We start from the raw sequence: 21,489 nt of genomic DNA, 5'->3' as shown, positions 1-21,489 counted from the left end.
AAGGCTGTGTATGATCTGAATCAGCATCCAATACATGGTACTGTTTCTCCCATAGCCAGGATTCACAGGTCCAAGAAACAAGGGGTGGAAATGGAAGTGGCATCACTCACCATCACCCCTAGTGACCCACTAGCAAAATTCTTGTTTTCTGTTCCTGCTACATTATATTCTGCTGGCTTAGAAGTCTTAGTTCCAGAGGGAGGAATGTTGCCAGGAGGCACAACAATGATTCTATTAAATTGGAAGTTAAGGTTGCCATCTGGACACTTTGGGCTCTGCCTACCTCTAAGTCAACAGGCTAAGAAGGGAGTTACAGTGTTGGCCGGGGCGACTGATCCGGATTATCAAGATAAAATTAGTCTATTATCCCATAATGGAGGTAAGGAAGAGTATGCATGGAATACAGGAGATCCTTACGGCATCTCTTAGTATTACCATGCCTTGTGATTATGGTCAATGGGAAACTACAACAACCCAATCCAGGCATGACTACAAATGGCCCAGACCCTTCAGGAGTGAAGGTTTGGGTCACTACACCAAGTAAAAAACTATGACCCACTGAGGTGCTTGCTGAAGGCAAAGGGAATACAGAATAGGTAGTAGAAAAAGGTAGTCATCAATACCAGCTACAACCACGTGACCAGCTACAGAAAGAGGACTGTAATTGTTGTGAATATTTCCTCCTAATTTTGTTAAGAATATGTAGATGTATACACTTGCACTAAGAAAATATCTTCATTTTCTTTTTCCTTTGTCATGTGATGTAAGATTTATTGACTTCATATCAGTATTTAAGTATTGTTAACTTTATGTAATAGCATTTAGGTTAACGATTAGTGTGCTCCCGGTTGCACAAGAGATAGCTGTATTATATTAGGCATAATTATTGTCTTTATTTGGAGATTATATATGATTTCAGGAGATGTGTATGGGTTCAAGTTGACAAGGGGTGAACTTGTCATGGTTAATATTAAGTGTCAACTTGATTGGATTGAAGGATGCAAAGTATTATTCTTGGATGTGTCTTTGAGGGTGTTGCCAAAGGAGATTAACATTTGAGTCAGTGGACGGGAAGAGGCAGACCCACCCTCAATCTGGGTGGGCACCATCTAAGCAATGGCCAGTGAGGCTAGGATAAAGCAGACTTGCTAAGTCTTCTGACCTCCACCTTTCTCCTGTACTGGATGCTTCCTACCCTCGAACATCAGACTCCATGTTCTTCAGCTTTTGGACCCTTGGACTCAGAGTAGTGGTTTGCCAAGGGCTCTCGGGCCTTTGGCCACAGACTGAAGGCTGCACTGTCAGCTTCCCTACTTTTGAGGTTTTGGGACTCGGGATGATCCACTGCTGGCTTCCTTGTTCCTTAACTTGCAGATTGCCTATCATGGGACTTTACCTTGTGATCGTGTGAGTCAATTCTCCTTAATAAACTCTTGTTCATATACACATATATCCTATTAGTTCTGTCCCTCTAGAGAACCCTAATACACCCAGCAAAGTAGGAGCTCAATAAATTCCTGTAGAATTAATGGATGAATTCTCCTACTCACCCAAACTGCACTTCTACCTCTTTTTCTCTCATATACCCAAACTTCAACAACTCCTGCCAACTTTATTTCCAAACATTTTCTGAATCCTTCTCCTCTTTTCCAACACTATTTCAACTGTCTTGGTTTAAACTCTATTATCTTCTGGCTGAATTTCAGTCTTTGCCTACTCAAAAGTATGCAGTGGCCAGAGTAAGCTAAAATGCAAATCCACTGCTAAAACTCTACAGTGCCTTCGCGCTGCCTACAGGACAAAGCCCTGGCCCTTCACATGGCATGTCAGACCCACCGTGGGCTGTCCCTCCTAATGGGCCTTTCCTATTTCTCAACTTCTGCATAAGTTCTCCCATCTTCAGGAAAGGCTGATGTTTACATCCAGAAAGGCAAAATAGTCTACCAACAAAATATAAGAGACAGGATGCAAATTTTACAGGTTATGCTCAGAGCATACTGCCCACCCCATGCTATTGCTATAACCTTAGTGCCTCACACATACCAATACCCAATAAATAAATAGATGCTGAATTAATGTAAGAGCAATTTAAAAAGAATATAATAAAAAACAGTAAAACATAATCTACCCAGCAAAACTCATGCCTCATCCTACTGTTTCACAAAATGTTTTATGTTAAGATACTCTGTGAAAACAGTGTTCCATGATCAAAAATTTGCAGAATACTGCAAAGCTACCTCTTAAAGATTCCCAGTGCACATCAGCACATTAAAGGCTTAAGAAGTACCACAGAAAAAGGGAGCCTGTTTAACTTTTTGAATAGGAAAGTTCCCAACTGTATTCGAACACAGAATTTAAAAACAAAACAAAACAGCAACACCCTTACTCTGTAAATAATGCTTTTCTCCAGCACCAGCTTTAGAAAGGGCTTCCATGATGTCTTGTTGCTATTTAACAGTACACAGAATTTACCATTAGTGTGATGATAAATTTCATCTTTAAGTATTTTTTTTTCATCTTTCAGTATTTTTTTAATAAAGGAATTTTAGGGCTGGCAATGACCTTCAAGCTTTTTCAGACAAAGTTCCTCCTTCTATAGATGAAGGATTAAGCCACTCAGCTTATTTGTGCCAGAAATAAAACCAGAACCAAAGCCTCACAACACCCATCTAGTCTTCCTTCCATTACTCCACATCAGTGATTCTCAACTTGGGGTGGCTTTTGTCCCTCAAGGGACATTTGGCAATGTCTGGAGACATTTCTGATGCTCGAGACTGCAGGAGGTGTGGTGTGGGGTAGGAAGTGACATTAGTGGTTAGTGGCCAAGAATGTTGCTAAACACCCCACAATGCACGGGACAGCCCCCTACAACAAAGAATTATCTGATCCAAAGAGCCAACAGAGATGGTGTTGAGAAATCCTGCCCCACACTGAAAAAAGAAAGTGAAGTGTTCAGTTAACAAACTAGAGTTTTCATTTCAATGTTCCCCACTAGCCTTCACAGTACTGTACCATATTTAAAATAATACCGGCATATAAAACTGAATTTGTTCTTTGAATGCATGAAAATAACTGCTGTAAGAAAAAGGCATGTTAAAAAAAATTCACTGCATCAAGGCCTTATCAAAATGGGTTTGAATATCATCAACCACCAACCACTCCAAAATCCCAAACACTTTCCTTTCCATACAATAACTTCAGAATAATTCATGAATATATTAACATTTTAAAAATATTGCCTTTACTAAGCAAACCTCAAAATAAGACCTAGGAAATTGCTGGGGATCAAAAGAAATGGGCCAGCCCCAAGAGTCAACATTAGAGAATCCATTACTGGTGAGAAAGTCCAGTTTAGGATCAGTTTGTCCTCTGGTCAGGTCAATTCAAGCACAACCTTCCTTCGGTGTTTATTTGTTCATTTGTTTGTGGAAAATCATGAAAGCATCATAAATTAAAACTGGAAAAAGACTAAGGGGGCTAAAGTCAGAGCAGGTCCACCCTGCACTGGGTGCTACACAGAGATGCCCACAAGACAGCCCTCACTTTCCAAGAAAGCAGCTCGCTCTCAGGAGTCTCCTCTCACCAGTGTCCTCAACAGGTTAATGTACTATGGTTACGTAAGATGTTATCACTGATCATGTTAGCCTGGTCAAAGCATACATTGGAACTTTCTGCACTATTTTTACAATAGCTGTGAGTCTAAAATTATTTCTAAAAAATTTATTTTACAATATAATATGATTAGTAGTGCATCTATTTTGGCTTTTTCTGTTGCCCTCTGATAAAGATGGACCTGAGTAGCTGATTGGTGAAGGGGTGTGAAAAGAGGCACAGGGGAACAAGGCGTCATAAAGAGTCATTAACACCCCAGAAGTGATGCATTCATCAGATCCTCTTCCAAAGTGACAAGGAGCTAAAAAGAAATGACCCAAGGAGGACTTAGAGGGAGGAGACATAAAATCAATGGATCAAGCACAGGCGACTTTCCCAGGTGAAACTCCTTCAGGGGTGCTCTAAGGAAACTCTGAGACGACAAAGGACAGTAGATATGAGAACTCTTTGTGCTTAGGGAAAAGATGTCAGGAGAAAAAGCATGAGAGAAAGGTACAATTTCTCCTATAAAAATGACTTGGTAAGGATGGAACTGCCTATATCCTGAATCAATGTATAGCCCTCAAATTTAGACACCATTCAACTAAGGCATGCCCAGGCATAATGGAATCTCTTAGAGGTTAAAAGAAATGGGAGTCCAGAAATCTAGAGTTATGTTCCAGATGTGTTTGTACCACATATTTGCTGTGTCCCCTTGGACAAGTTCTCCTTGGTCAATTTTCCTAATCTGAAAGTCATAGAGTTTGTACTAAATCTCTAGGATCCCTACTCTCTGTCTCTGCCTCTAAGACTATTTTAATTGTTAGGATAACCTCTATAGAGTTAACAAAAAATAAAACCTATTCACAGATGGTAAGAAGTTTCCTCTGAATTTTCAAATGCAAATTGAAAAGTGGGGGTAGAAATAATATTGCTATTTTAGTACCATGAAGTATCAGCTCAGAAATCAAAAAGCGCTCATTTTCACCTACTCGGATTTATTCTCAACCATAGATGGGTCTTAAATATACCATGATTTCCCAGGGATAAAGCTGTCTTGAGAGAATGCAGTTCTGAGGCTAATGTCAGAGCTTCCAGAGGACTGCTTTAGCCCCAGTGAAGTGCACTCATGCACACTGTCCAAGATCTTCTGGGTCCTGCACAACATGCCCAAATCACAGAAGAGTACAGTTTCTGAGGAAGTCAGAGTGGAGAGAGAATTCTGGGCTTAGAGGAGCCAGAATGTGCCACCATCGGTTTTTTGGAAAGAGGGTAGATTTTAGGTATATACTACCCCTATTCTGCTATTTTCACAAAGTGAAACCCAATAAAGTATTTTCATTATTGGCTTTTTTTTTTTTTTCTGTTGAGATGGAGTCCCACTGTGTTGCCCAGGCTGGAGTGCAGTGGTGCGATCTCCGCCTCCCAGGTTCATGCCATTCTTCTGCCTCAGCCTCTCCAGTAGCTGGGACTACAGGCGCCCGCCACCACACCCGGCTAACTTTTTTTTGTACTTTTTAGTAGAGATGGGGTTTCACCGTGTTAGCCAGGATGGTCTCCATCTCCTGACCTAGTTATCTGCCCGCCTCGGCCTCCCTGAGATTACAGGCGTGAGCCACCGCGCCTGGCCTATTGGCATCTTTTTAAAGCCTGTGGTTAATTCAGTCCAGGCTTATGGATGAATTATGCAACAGGGTTTTGAAATGTACTAATACTTTATCAATCACATATACACTTTTCTAAAGCTGATGTTTACCACATTTTGCCCATGGGTTTTGGGCCAAAATGGAAGGATTATTTACATGCTAACTGCTTTACTTTTATTAAGGTTCTCTGCATGGTTGATGAGATGTAAGGAACTATACTGGGTGTTATTACTGAACAATATCTATTAGCCACTGCCTAGTGTTAGTCCATGCAATGTTTTGCATATGTCACCCGAAAGTTCATGTGTTGAGAACTTAATCCCCAATGCAACATTGCTGGAAGGTGGGGCCTAATATGAGGTAATTAAATCATGAGGGTTCTGCCCTCAGGAATGGATTAATATGATTATCACAGGAATGGGTTAATTATCTCAAAAATGAGTTTGTTATAAAAAGGAGTTTGGTCCCCTCTTGCTCTCTTGCTCTCACCATCTCTTGCCCTTCCACCTTCTGCCATGGGATGATGCAGCATGAAGTTCCTTAGTTCCTTGCAAATTGCTGGTGCCATGCTCTTGAACTTCCCTGTCTCCAGAACTCTGATCTAATTTCTGTTCATTATAAATTACCCATTCTAGGATATTCTTCAATAGCAGCATAAAACAGACTAAGATACCCACTTTCCTCCCCTCTGCCTACCTTCAAGTCTCCAAAGATATTTGCATTATTCTGCAGGCAGAATAATGATAGTTTCAACAGACATTCTCCTTTTATAGAGATAATTTCCACTGCAGCTAATTTTATAAGTTATTTAGCACCACTATTCTTTAGTATGCTATGGAGCAAAGTAGCAAGGGTGTGTCAGGCAGAAGTTAGTCAACCTAAATTATAAAAACCAACTTTTAGGTTACTGTTAGCATTACTGATAACTTAAAAATGAATGATTTTAGGAAAGTCTGCTAGACTTTGGAACTGAACTCCTTCCCTGTCCTACGAAAGATCAGTTCTCAGTTGACCTTGAATCTCCACCAGACATTGCCTTTCACCATCATACATTTCCTTTTCCCCTTTCTTCATTCTCATTTTCTGTTCATTTATGAATGGTACCATATAATTTCTTCTTACTATAACTGCCTGTTATCTAACCCTGACTCCCCTCTCTCTTTGTCTTTTTTTCTCTGTCTTCTGCTCACCTCTGATTACTCACCTCAGCATTTATCTTCATCACAACCTTTATCTTATAAGAAACAGGAGACAGGGATCTGAAAGCAGGGAATCACCATGTTGAGATCAAATGTTTTAAAATAAGTTTGAGCCACATTGCAAAGAAGTATGGAAAAGACCAGAAGAAAAAAAATCGGGGGGAAATAGTGAGGGCCTGAATTAAGGCAGTAGTAGCAGTAAAGGCAAGGTAGGAACAGAATTTTTTTTTAATATGCTGAAAATAGACTGAATAGGATGTGATACCTGACTGTAGGACAGTGATAAAGGAGAGAGAATGAAAATTAACTTCAAGTTTTATAACTTTGCTGTTAGATAAATATGGTTCATTTAATAGAAACAAGAAACAAAGACAAAAAATCAGGTATGAGGGAGCCAATATGTTCATATTTGGATATGTTGCACTACATTCAGGGATGAGGTTCAATGTGCCAATGAACAATTGGTATGCTAAAAGGGCAGTAAAACTTCCAGATTTAAAGAGGATCAAAATTAGTAACATCCTCCAACCATTTTTTTCTTACTTACTCCTTCCTTTTACCAAAATAAAACATGTGTTGAGAAGCCACTGCATGCCAAGTTCCTGAAATAACCATTAGGGCAGGAAAAAGGAAAAGAAAGGAAATAGAGTGAACAGAGTGCCTGCTCTCAGGGCATTTGCAAGTTCTGCTAGGAGATGACACCATAACAGTCGCATGAAGTGTTGGGATGAGGGGAATGTTACCAAAGCAGTCTTCATGGAAGAAGCGACATTTATTGGGGATAAGGCTATTCTTTTTCAGGCCCATTAGTCAACTTAACACCTGCAGAGGGACTTCATGCTTCTTGCTTGCCTTCATAGTCTGTATGTCCCCTGTGGTTCCAGGCCAGCTAGAATGCAGATTCCCTCCACAAAACTCAACCACAGACTTGACTTTACTGTCCTCATTTTCATTTTTTTCTGTGAAAGTAATGCTGTTACTTCTTTGTGGAAGAAGTTTTGCTAAACTTCTACCTTTTACATCTTGGTAACAAAGTATTTATGATCAACTCTTGGAATTCTAGGCAACATCCTAAATCTCATGATTGCCCTGAAATTGTCCATCTACCTTCTGGGAGAAGGTGCTACCCCGACAAAATACAGAGTGAAGCATCTTGACAGAGAGAAGGGTACTTAAATTTAGGCCAGTCCAGCAATTCCACTCCAAGATATTTACTCAGAAGAAAGGAAAACATTAAGTCCACAGAAAGACTAGTACAAGAATGTTCACAAAAGCTTTATACACAATAATCAAAAACTAGAAACCACCCGCATATCCATTAATTGCTGATGGATAAACGAATTGTCATATATCTGTACAATGAAATATTACTCAGGGATATAAAGGAAGAAACAACTGAATCAACAACATGGATAAATCTCAAAAGCATTATGCTGAGTGAAATAAGCCTGACAGAAAATGACTACAAATTATATTATTTCACTTATATATGAAATAATAATTTAAAAAACAACTATAGCTCTAGAAAGGAGATCACTGGCTGCCAGGGCAGGGTGGTAGAGTCGGAGATGGACTACAAAGGAACTCAAGGGAAACTTTGGGTGGTGGAAATATTATATATTATAATTGTGGTAGTGGTTACATTATACATTTTCCAAACTCATCAAATTGTACATTAGATTGGCTGATTTATTTTATATAAGTTATACCTCAATTCAGCTGATTTTAAAAAATAAAAGAATGAGTCAGGCTGAGCTGACAAATAGGCCCAAGCTCTCCTAGCCAGAAGATGTTAATGGCCCTCATGAAGCTGTCAGAGCCAGCACTATCTCAGCCCTCTGGCTCTCAAGAACTCCTCTGCCTAAATACTTCAGCCTCAGATTCTGAGACTCCCTAGCTGCTACAGACTAAGGATCCCAATAACTCACTCTCACCCTGCCACCCACCTGCCCACAACCTTAGGCCAGCTCACCCAGCCTGCTCGACCAAACAGCGATAGTATAATAATCCTAAACCCTTCAAGCCCTGGGCTAGCTACCTGATGATGACATAACTTTACCCTGGAACTACTGACCGGGGAAAATACCTGGGAAGGATTACACTTTAAGGCATCTGACTATTTAACATCTGAAATATAGACTCTTGGCTCTTCTGTTGTTATCAGTTTCTTAAAGGGACAAGGGGCTGGGCTTGTCTGTTTGAAACCACAGTTTCTCTACAGCTGTCTGACTCCCTGTGATTCTACTGAGTTCTTGTTTTCCATCATCCCTGTGGCAAAAGCCATGGTTGATGCCCAGGTCCTTGAAGCAGATGATTTTAGAAGAGGGAAAAGAGTCCTGAGCTTAAAATGAATCTTTACTGCAGTACAGCCCTCAAGTCTGGGAGAAGTCCTGAGTCCTGAGTCTCCCAGTCCTTAGTCTGGGAGAAGTCATGTGCATAAGACTTGTTTCTCCATCACCAAACGCCATCACTCTTCACCCTTTCCTTCATCCCACTGATGCTGTCAAATAAAATACAAGTCTGAAATTTCTAAATAACATTTTTAAGTTCCATTTCTAGAATTTCAATAACAAATTGTATGAGATTTGCACCAGAAACCTTATAAAAAGTGTTTATTGCACACTTGATGCCATACAAAGGAAACTTACATTCAGTGAGCTGTGATGTGCCAAACACTCGACAAAGCTATTTGATGTGCCTTACCTAATCTAGTCCTCACAATAATTCTGTTAATTACTTGCATACTATCCCTTTATTTGCAGATAAATTCGTAAACTCTGGAAACTGCACATAAACTGTGGTTTAAAGCTTGGTTTAATATTCACAAGATCCTGGGTTTAAATTCCTTCTTAGCTGCCTACTTAGCTGTGTGGACCTTGGGTAATTGAGTTTCCTTCTAGGTTTGTTTTCTCACCTATAAAATGAAGAAACTTCATATGATTTAGATCTGTGTCCCTGCCCAAATCTCATGTGGAATTGTAATTCCGAATGTTGGAGGTGAGGCCTGGTGAGACGTGATTGGATTATACAGGCGGTTTCTCATGAATTATTTAGCACCATCCCCTTGGTGCTGTTCTTGTGTTAGTGAGTTCTCATGAGATCTGGTTGTTTAAAAGTGTGTGGCATCTCCCCTCCCCTTTGCTCCTGCTCCTGCCATGTAAGACACCTCACTCCCCCTTTGCCTTCTGCCATGATTGAAAGCTGTCTGAAGCCTTCCCAGAAGCAGATGCCGCCATGCTTCCTGTACAGCCTGCAGAACTGTGAACCAATTAAACCTCTTTTCTTATAAATTACCCAGTCTTAGGTATTTCTTTATAGCAATGTGAGAATGGACTAATACAGAAAATATATGCAAATTCACTAAGCTTTGAAAGGATTAAATAAGATAATTAACACAATAAGTATTAACTATTGGTTTTATCTCAAATGCCAGGCTAGCTTCAAATGGAATAAATACAACACATGTGGACAAATACCACTCTCAATTGTTCCGAGGTTGAATTTCCACACCACGAATACCATTCTGTCCTTCAATTACTCCTGCCCTTCTTCAGTCAATGTGCTAAAATTTTTATTTTTTATTTTTTAAACTTTAGATTCAGGGGGTATATGGACATATTGTGTGAGGCTAAAGTTTTGGCTTCAGTTGAACCCGTCACCCAAAGAGTAATGTAGTACCCAACAGGTAGTTTTTTTAAACCTTGCTTCCCTCTCTCCCTCCCCGATTTTGGAGCCCCCATTGCCTATTCTTCCAGTATTTATGTACACATGTACCCAATGATTAGCTCCCACTTGTAAGTGAGAACATGCTTTTTGTTTTTGTTTCTGTATTAATTCACTTAGGATAATGGCCTTCAGTCGTGCCCATCTTGTTGCAAAGGACATGATTTCATTCTTTTCTATGGCTGGGTAGTATTCCATGGTCTGTCTGTCTGTCTATCTATCTATCTATCTATCTATCTATCTATCTATCTATCTATCTATCTATCTATCTATGACCATATATTTGTTTTTTATCCAGCCCACCATTGATGGGCACCTAGGTTGATTCCATGTCTTTGCTATTGTGAATAGTGCTGCAATAAACATGTGAGTGCAGGTATCATTTTAGTAGAACAATTTACTTTCCTTTGGTTACAATACACAGTAGTGAGATGGCTGGGTCAAACGCTAATTCTGTTTTCAATTATTTGAGAAATCTCCAAACTGCTTTTCACAGGGGTTGAAGTAATTTACAGTCCCTCCAACAACATATAAGTGTTCCTTTTTCTCCACAACCTCACCAACATCTATTATTCTTTGACTTTTTAGTAATACCCATTCTGACTGGTGTGAGATGGTAAACATGGTAAAATTTTGATGAGAAAAAATATATATAAAGCTTCTGCCTTCAATGAATCTATGAGGACCATCTAGGTGGTTTCACGTTCTCTCTTTCCCAAACTATCTCTAATAACTCAAACTAGACCAGGAAACTGTATTCTTAGGCCAGCCTTCTCCTTCACTCACCTGTTCTGGATATTTGCTCCCAGTGATCTCTGCTACAGTGTTGAAGGAATCAGTATCTGGGTAGGTCTTTGCCCCCATCTTTAGCTGAATGACAATTTTGATCCCATGAGAAGCCATTCTTGACATCATTTCTGCATCTTCCACCGTAATACAGGCTGTTGGAATCTTGGGCACGCCATCCTGGTATTCCTGAATACCTGTGTGAGGACTTGAGAGAAGAAGCCACCAGGTTACCTTGAAAGTGGAAATAGACCAAAAGACTTTTTTGAAAACACCTGTATATTGATATTTAACTTCCACTTATCTTTGTTTGCATCTGGGAAACGGGAAATGTGGGAAGTATTGATTTACTTGCTTTTGACGTGAATGTAATTTTTATTTTTTGTTAAGAATAAATTAGAAACTTCAATTTAATAATCATCATATGTAAATTATTCGATAATTTGGATATCCTTCAAAGTTGCAAATTGACACAAACTCTGAAGGACATTAATAGTGCCTTCATGATCAAAAGGTACACACATCTGTACAAGGAGACAAGGGAACTCTGAAGTTTGTCAAGGCTGCAGACCAGAAGATCCACATGTCTGGAATAAAACTGGCCCAGATACATGTAGTTCTGTGGTTACTGCCTGCCAGTGGGCCTACTCTCTTCCCACCCAAACACAGAGGTCTAAATCTATAACTCCACATTGGTGGTAGAACACCACGCAGGAAAAGTGTAGAACAATGTCTGGGAATATATTCGTATTCTCATAAAGAAAAGTTGCTGAATAAATCCAGGCCTTTAATTTTACTGCCACAAGAGAAAAAAAAAACTATTATACTTTTGGCACTAAAGGAGAAATACCATCCCAACTGGTCAGATATTTTCCTGTTAATTTCTAGATGCTTCTTATATTCATAGAAACACTTATAATTGAAGCCTATATTAATCTGTTGATTCAACCTCTGTATCTACTAATGGAGCTTATCAAAGTCATTTTCTAAAATTGCCCTTTCAAACTGTTCCTTTTCACCCCTGAGGTGTGGCTTCTAACCCTCCCACACCACAGTGCTCTCAGGACCAAACTGTCACAGCTTCCAAGTGCATGCCACAGTCTATTCCTATCTTCTGTTAAAGCATAGGCTAAAAACTTCACTTTTGAAAATTAGTTTTTTCTTTTCATATTTCTATATTTGTTTCAGCTTGTCTCATATTTACAGAACAGCCTTCCTCCTCCTTTTACCCACAACACATTTCTCTCCAACAGATGATAGCTTGGTGCTTATCTCCTATAGAAGCAGCTCCAGTCTCCACATGCACAAACACAATGATGCATTCTTATCTCTAACTACATTCTTGGTGTGACTGTATTGTTGTAACCATATTTCAGGTGACTATTTACTTAGAGAAACTGCAATGTAGAATTGTTTAAAAACAGAAGGTCTGGAACAAGACTGCTTGGGTTCAAATCTGGGCTTATTGCTAACTGGCCCAGGGCAAGTTACCCACATCTTTGTTTCAGGGGTGTCTTCTATAAATGGAAGTGATAATAATACCATTTCATAGGGTTATTTTGCAGAAATAATTAATTATACAACTAACTCACTTACCCTCAAACACATTAATCACTCAATGCATTTTAAATATTTATTTTATTAACTTGCTTATTCAATTATCCCTGCAGAGACTGTCTAATCTCAAGTGATTAGTACCATCTGAGTATACCCTCTATGAACATTTCTAAAAAGTAGACTGCAAGCCGGGCATGGTGGCTCATGCCTGTAGTCCCAGCACATTGGGAGGCTGAGGCAGGTGGATCATGAGGTCAAGATATCAAGACCATCCTGGCCAACATGGGGAAACCCCATCTCTACTAAAAATACAGAAAAATTAGCCAGGTGTGGTGGCGCATGCCTGTAATCCCCAGAGATTACAGGTATAGCGAGGAAGGAGAATCACTTGAACCCGGGAGGTGGAGCTTGCAGTGAGCCAAGATCATGCCACTGCACTCCAGCCTGGGCGACAGAGCGAGACTCCGTCTCAAAAAAAAAAAAAAGAAAAGAAAAGGTGGACTGCAAATTTTATTATTCATCAAAAGGAGTACACAGACTTATCTTCCAAACCCAGAACTTGGAATACAGAGACCCTGAGTCTAAATCCCTGGGATGCATATAATCTATTCCAAATTCTGGTTCAGGTTCTGGGGTCACTTAACCTAGGTCGGATCCCAGCTCCAGCATTCTTTGCAACTAAGATTACCTCTTTGTTTCTAAATTTCCGCATTTGTAAAGTGGAGAATAATGTTAGCATTGACCTCATAATATTGCTATGAAAAATAAAAGAGATAGTATACATAAAGGATTTAAGACAGTGTTTGGCACATAGTAATTACTTAGTAAACATTAGTTGTTATTGCTTCTTTGGTGTTAATTTTTCCCACTGAGCTAGTGGAGTGATTAATGACCAAAAATTACCTTGCAACATGTAGGAAGACAATCTAAATATTTATTATTCATATTACCTTACGTGATGTCTGGGATTCAACAAACTCTCCTTGTTCTTAGGCTCTTACCCAAGAGAAGGTCAGTATAACACTTCTTAACAGGCTCTTTTAAGTAGTGTTTCTAGACAGATTTGTACTTATAGGTTACTGGTAAGATTTCTTAAAGTGGGGACAGTGAGCCGGGCATGCACCCATGGCTCAGCTGAGGAGACGGCACTGAAAGGCATCTTCTAATTTTAATTTAAGATATAAAAACCTTTGAATTTGTTTCTGCAACTAAGCATGTCTTCCAATGGTGGAGCATCTATCATTGTTTTATAGAAGGAGGCAAAATGAAGACTCAGTTTTATTTAAAATCCTCTACTTTCACTGTAGTAAAATTATTGTAAAGGGACCAATCAGCACAAACACCACCGTCCTGTCCCCATTTACAAGCCCCTTCTGCAATTTATAAAAGCAAAGGGTAAACTACCAAGGAAGCCATAACTAATCTAAATAAGATTTAAAGATTAATAACAATCCTGTATAAATTCTTACAAAAAATAGAAGAGGAGGGAACCCTTCTCAACTCATTCTACAAGGCCACCATTACTGTCATCAAAACCAGACAAAGGCATCACAACACAAGAAAAGAAAACTACAGACCAAAAATCCCTTATAAATATAAATGCAAAACATCCTTAACAAAATACCAGCAAAGAGAACCAGCAACATATAAAAAGGATTATATACCACAAACAAACGGGATTTATCCCAGGAATACAAAGTTGATTTAACATCCAAAAATCAATCGATGTAATATACTATTTTAATATAATAAAGGACAACGCCACATGATTATCCCAGCAGATGCTGAAAAAGTATTTCACAAAATCTAGCACTTTTTAATGATAAAATCACTAATCAAACTAATGAAAGAGAACTTCCTCAATCTGATAAAAAGCATCTACAAATATCCCACAGCTAACATCATATGTAATGGGAAAAGAATGAATGCTTTTCCCCTGAGATCAGAAATAAGCCAAGGAAGTTTGTCTCCCCACTCCTATTAAACATTTTACTGGAGATTCTAACCAGAGGAATCAAATAAGAATAAAAAAATTTTTTTAATTCCATATTGGAAAAGAAGAAGTAAAAGTATCTCTTTTCACAGATGACATGATCTTTTTTTTTGAGTAAGTTAATGTTTTTAATAAAATCTTATTCTAACTAATTCTTTAGTTTTATATTAATGTATTTTTAATATCAAAGCCAAATTTCTAGAAAGAGTGACATGATCTTACATATAGAAAATCCTAAGGAACACACACACACACACAAAACGATTAGAACTAATTAAGAAGTTCATCAAGGTTATCAGATAAAAGATCAGCATACAAAAATCAATTGTGCAGCCACAATGAACGATGCAAAAGCAAAACAATAGCAAAGAGTAATCTGAAAATTAAATTAACTAAGCAATCCATGTAATTCATAATAAAAACAATAAAATAGAACAAATAAATTTAACCAACATGTGAGACCTGTACACTGAAAACTATAACATATTGTTAAAATAAATTAAAGATCTAAATAAATGGAAAGATGTTCATGTCTATAAAGTAGAATACTTAATATTGTTAACATGGCAATGTCCCCCAAGTTGATTTATGGATTTAATGCAATCCATATCAAAATTCCAGCTGCTTTTTTTAAAAAAAGAAATTGACAAGCTGATTATAAAATTCATATGGAAATCATTCAAAATAAAACAAGTTAGAATTTTAAAAAAAGAACAAAGTTGGAGAACTCATACTTCCATATTTAAAAACTTATCATAAAACTATAGTAACCAAGATAGCATGGTACTGGTATAAGGATAGATATATAAACCAATAGAGTAGAATTGAGAGTCCAGAAATAAACCCTTCTAGGAATGGCCAATTCATTTTCAACAAAGATACCCAGACAGTTCAACAAGAATAGAACAGTTTTTTCAACAAATGGTTCTAGGCAAACCAGACATCCACATGCAAAAGAATAAAGTTACATTCTTAAATCATGCCATAGACAAAATAATTTCAAAATGAATCATAGCCTTACATGTAATAGCTAAAACTACAAAACTTCATGACTTTGGGAAAGGAAATTGTTTCTTAGAGACAACACCAAAATCACAAGCAACAAAATAAAAAATAGATAAATGGAACCATCAAAATGTTAAACTTTTGTGCTTTAGAGGACATCATCAAAAAGTAAAAAGGCAACCCATAGAATGGGAGAAAACTTTTACAAATCATATATCTGATAAGGCACTTGTATCTAAAATATATAAAGATTTTTAACAATTCAATAATTTTAAAATCTAATTATGAAAATGGGAAAATAATTTGAATAGACATTTCTCCAAAGAAGATATATAAATGGACTATAATTACATGAAAAGATGCTGAACATGATTAGCCATAAAGGAAATGCAAATCAAAACCTCAATGAGATGTCACTTTCCACCTAGTAGGATGGCTATTACCAAAAAGAGATAAAAACAAGCATTGGGGAGGATGTGGAGAAATTTGAATCCTTGTACATTGCATGTGAAATGGCATAGTTACTCTGGAAAACAATTTGACAGTTCTTCAAGAAGTTAAACATGTACTTATCACATGGCCCAGCAATTCTACTCCTTGGTATATATTATAACGAAATGAAAATATATGCCCACATGAAGAAAAATTACACACAAATATTCATAGCAGCATTATTTTTAATAGTCAAAAGGTAGAAACAACCTTAATACCTATCAAATGATAAATGTGTAAACAAAATGCAGTATAGCCATATGATGAAATTACTCAGCAATACAAAATGACATTTGGTACATGCTACAACATGGATGAACCTTGAAAACATTATTCTAAGTGAAAGAAGCTAGTCAAAAAAGACCATATATTGCAAGATTCCATTTGTATGAAATGTCCAGAACAGGCAGATCTAGATAGAATGTAAATTCAATAAAGTAAATTTTAGGTTTTAGATAGAAAGTAAATTTTAGGTTGCCCAGGACTGGCAGGGGAGAGTGGAAAGTTAATAGGTACGAGGTTTCTTTTTGGGATGATGAAATGTCCTAAAATTAGTTGTGGTGGTTGCACAACTCTGTGAATATACTAAAAACCATAGAGTTGTGCAAGTTAAAGGAGTATATTTTATTGTGTCTGAATTATATCCCAAATAGAACTTCTATTATAAAAATCAAAATAAGAATCCTAAGGTTCCAATTTTCCTTTAAGGAGAGAATCCTAGTATCTATCTCATTAAAAATTTATACTTCCATGGACTTAGCTTATGAGATGTGTAAAAGCAAAGCCTGCTGGTGTTTGTGCTTGCAAGATAGTACACCCAAAATATAAAATGAACATGAACAAATGTAAGTCTTAATCAGTTTTTCAAATTTCATCAAATTTCTTGTGTATCTTATGAAAAGTGACATCATTTGAAGCCAGCTGAATATTTTCCTTTGATCTACATAAAATAAATGCAGTGCTTAAATAAATAAGTTTGAAATTTCCCACCTGATTATCACACATCAATCAAACTCCCTTCATGTCAGGCAGTTCTGACTAGCTTCTTATAAAAGATACCAAGCACTTTATGTTTCTGAGCATTTCAAAATTTGCAAAGCTCAAATCAATCCTTGAAAGTGAGTGTCAGCTTATAGGTTAAATATCCAACAAGAGGACAATTATATATCTCAATGAAGAATATGTAAGTCTGTGCAGGGGCATATAACACATTGACTAAGATAAAAATTATTCACAAATAGTTTAAAGCCTTGGAATGTTTCCTATAAAAAGGTCTGGAGGTGGGAATTGTAAAGACTGTGAGCTTTTGAAGGTATAGTCTTTTGTTTCCATAGAGTTTTTTTTTAAGCTTCTAATTAAAAGAGCACTTATTTTGCTTATTAGAAAAGCTTATTTGATTTAAAAATCAACTTTAAAATAACTCTTGGAAAATTTTCAATTGACTTTATTAATTTTTTTTTAAATTTAGCACCTTAAGAGTAAATTTACCTAAGACTTTTATACTGTCATTAACAACAATAAGAGAAAATCCATCTCAGACTTTTAAACTGTCATTAACAACACAAAAGCAAAAAGTTTCATTTACACCATAATTCACAAAGCGGGAGTACTAAAATATTCCCAACTCCCACAGGTTTAAAAAAAAAAAAGAGAAGGAAAAGAAATCTGCTCAAGAAAGAGGAGATGGGACTAAATTTCCTTCCTAATTTTTATGATTCATTTGAAATGGCAGAAGAGAGGCAAGAAAAAGTCAAATTATTGAATTCTATTCCATATTGATGACAGACTCCACATGAACAAAACTCAACCGATATGTTTAATATCTTATGTTCATCCGCAAATCTCAGAAGAACACCATTACAGGGTCAGAAAAACGTAGCTTCTTCCAAAGTAGAGGAAAGCAGCCAACTCCACAAGAGTGCAAGAAAGAAGGAAGATGGTCAAAATGTTAAGGGGAATAAAACTGTTTGGTATTTAACATCCACACCATACAGGAAGGACTTTTGGCTTTTTTCTCTTAAACATAAAAATATAAAGAAGATTCAAAGATACAGGAGGTAAGTGCCTGTGAAATAAAGATAAAAGAAAAGTTAAAATAGCTAAAATTTTACACTTAATGTTTTGTGAGCTAGAAAGTATTGAATAAATATTAGCTTTTGTGTTTACTATACATTCTGTAACCCATAGTAAACATCAGAAAATATATGAGTTTCCTTGTTTCCTTTCCAATTTAATTCTACTGTATGTTACAATTTCTGCTTACTTGCACATCCTATTGGTTTTGTTTCTCTGGATAATCCTGACTAATACAACCACCATTAGTCGAATTTTCTTTTATTTGCAGACAAATATATCCCAATGTTTGCCATGACCAAAATGATAAATCAGTGCATTATATATTTTCAAATTATAAATATTAAGAATTTTCTCTCACAGATATATAACTTCCTACCAACTAAGTAAATCTAAATTAAAATTACTGTAAGAAGTTATTACACACCTAAATTATAATAAAAATCTGGTACTGTATAGGCTATGGGAAAATTATACATACAGTTTAAGCATCCCTAATCCAAAAATCCAAAATCCAAAATGCTCTGAAACTTTTTGAGCACCAACATGATGCCACAAATGGAAAATTCCACATGACTTCTGTGGCCAGTGGCAGTCAAAATGCAGTTAAAATTTTGTTTCATGCACAGAATTATCAGAAATATTTCATAAAATTACCTTTAGGTTATGTATATAAGGTGTATCTCAAACACAAGTGAACTGTATGTTTAAGACTTGGGTCCCATCCCTATGATATCTCATTATGTACATGTAAGTATTCCAAAATCTGAAAAAATTCAAAATCCAAAACATTTCTGATCCCAAGCCATTTTGGATAAGGGATGATCAATCTGTATAACCAATGCTGGTGGCCCTTAAATTAGTTTGATCTTTCTAGAGTGTGATCTCCCAAAATGCAGCAAACCTATAAAAATTCTGATTTTGTTTTGGTTATTTTGCTTTGGAGAACAAACTCCTCGGCAATATCGTAAAAAAAGAAAAAATAATTTGTACTAAGATGTTCTCTGCATCTCTATATATACGTTGAACTCTAGAAGAAACCCAGGAGAGAAACTTCAGGAGAGGAAGTGGCAAAAGAGAAGACATCTATGACATGTCAATGGGTCGAAAGCAGTACATAGAAACGCAGATGAAATAATGTTAAGTTCAAAGAAAATAACTGAACACAGTACACACAGGATAGAGATTGAACATGAGTTTTCAATGATGTAAACTGAGTTCATATTCATTAGGTTCTTTGAGAAACTACAGTCACCCTCTTAAACTGTAATCAAGCAAACTGCAGCATCACCAATAAATAGACTTAAATTCTTAAAAACATGTGCCACAGCCTGCTTAAAAAAAAAAAAAAAACCTGGAAGCAAAGCCTGAAGCTATCACAGTAGCAATTTGAATCCTTGAAATTCTAGCTCCCAGGCATTTGAGCACCTGTGGCAAATTATTAGAAAGATATCTACTGAAATGTTTTTGCGTTACACCATCAGTTACATGAAATACTTGCAGCTGAATCTTTCTGTAGTGCCAGCCCATCAGTGTTCGATCTAGGCAGAATTACAAAGCTAATGTTTTCTTGATATCAATCGCTTGTGTATTCAAGGACTCTTCCAATACATCTGTTAATGTTTTAACTGTTTATTCACATTTGTGTACCTCTTCTCTGCCTTTGAGGCAATAGACACATATTTTAGTCTTCTAATCTATAGAAAAGTTGTATATGAGATATTTGTCTCACACAATGATACAGAAGGGGACAGAACTAATTCTGAAGATCGCTGGCACCAATAAGAAATCAGTACTTAGTGAATTCAAAGGAGGAAAGTAATGTATACAAACAGCATCTGTGCATCATTATCAGTATATTTGCTTAAATAACGCATTTCCATGAAATAAGAATGGATGACTTTTGATTTAAAATTTTCTTCCCCTTGGCCTTTTTTACACCTTAGTTTGGTATCAGTGGTTTTCTTCTTCCTGTTAGACATCACAGAAAGGCCTTTATTCAAATATGTAGTGATCCCTGAACGCCACAGATTTAAGGAAGGGTGATATTTTTGTTCCATAGATGCCTAAAGCATACACCATTCTGTCAAAAATCACAAAATACCACAAAGAGATGTTAGGCTTTTTGACAGAACACTCCAAGCTAGCACTTACTGAGCATTTGCCCTGTGCCTGCCAGTGTGCTGTGTGCTTTTCACACATTAATTCATTTACCAGTTATTACAACCCTGTGAAGGACTCTTACTGTCCCCATTGTACAGATGACAAAATTGAAACAGAGAGGCTAAGCCCATAGTCTCACAGCTAGAAGCTGACAAAGACAGAACTGAACCCTGGCAATCTGGCTGGAGTCATGCTTTTAACCTCTATAGAATCTATCTTATATTGCCGCTCACCCCTCTAATGATGATGATGATTACTATTAGTAGCAATAAAAATGATTACTGTCTAATGAATATTGATGATACATAGTGGGCTAAATAATTTCATCCATGACCGTATTTAATCTGTATATCATTTCTGAGATAGGTGCCAATATAATCATTTCTGAAGTGAACTGACAAACACAGGGTCCCTGAATGGGTCAAGTGCTCTGGGCAAGAAATGAACTTTGTGACCAGGATTTTATTCTTTCCAGGTTTAAGGGAACCTATTTAAGTAATGCAGCACCTTTTAATCTTTATATTCCTTCTGATAATCATACCAAAAAAATAATATATATAAAGCACTGTACTGTGCCTGACAGACAACATGTGGTTTATAAATGGTAGTTATGATCATCACCACCCATATTTTGTATATTCTTCTATACCGAAGTATCACTCAGCATTGTATTTATTTTATACCCATTTACGCACATTTATGTCTTCTGTATAGACATTATCTATTTTGCTTTTGCATACCTAGTATCTACAAGCTCAATTTCTGGACCACAGTAGGTGCTCTGAAGATGTTTATTGAATTTTGCTAGTCTGTGGCTTCTAACACCAACTTTCTTTCATTATAGAATCACCTCTTTGACCTTTATTTTCAGTTTTTCTTCAGGCTAACTTTACCATTTAGTTATTATGTGTCAGAATAACATGGAAGTCTTGCTAAAACAGATTGCTGGCCCAATCTCTAGAATTTCTGATTTAGTAGGTCCAGGGTGAGGCCAGAGAACTTTCATTTCTAACAAATTCCCACATGGTGCTAATGCTGTAAGTCTAGAGTGCTGGAGACTTCAAGACTTCACCAGCAGAAAGGATTTATTCAAAGATAGGTCCTTGCCAATGGAAAAAGTGTGATCTCAACAGGGATCACTTTCACAGACTCGATCACAAATATATCTAAGTAGTTACCATGTGCAAGGCACTAATGTAGATGCCGTGAAAGAATCAGTCCCTGCTATCAAGCAACTGGCATTTATTTTGAACAATATTAT

At 37.0% G+C, this 21,489-nt stretch overlaps 1 protein-coding gene across 10 annotated transcripts in view; it reads right to left on the bottom strand.

Annotated features, from left to right (window-relative positions):
• CPQ (carboxypeptidase Q) overlaps positions 1-21,489 on the bottom strand; it is a 625,632-nt gene that overhangs the window by 374,983 nt on the left and 229,160 nt on the right. For all 10 annotated transcript variants that reach the window (XR_004673002.3, XM_003821683.5, XM_034966385.3 and 7 more), the window contains exon 4: positions 10,946-11,153. Coding sequence is in view for 9 of the 10 variants with exons in the window: in XM_003821683.5 (XP_003821731.2) it covers positions 10,946-11,153 (208 nt within the window). In the remaining variant the exon portion in view is untranslated. The remainder of the gene's footprint in view (positions 1-10,945; positions 11,154-21,489) is intronic.

This window comes from Pan paniscus, chromosome 7 (assembly GCF_029289425.2).
Source record: "Pan paniscus chromosome 7, NHGRI_mPanPan1-v2.0_pri, whole genome shotgun sequence".
In the NCBI taxonomy this organism is placed as follows: Eukaryota; Metazoa; Chordata; class Mammalia; order Primates; family Hominidae; genus Pan; species Pan paniscus.
Note: the sequence above shows the minus strand (reverse complement) of the source record. Positions and strands in the feature narration are given on the sequence as shown.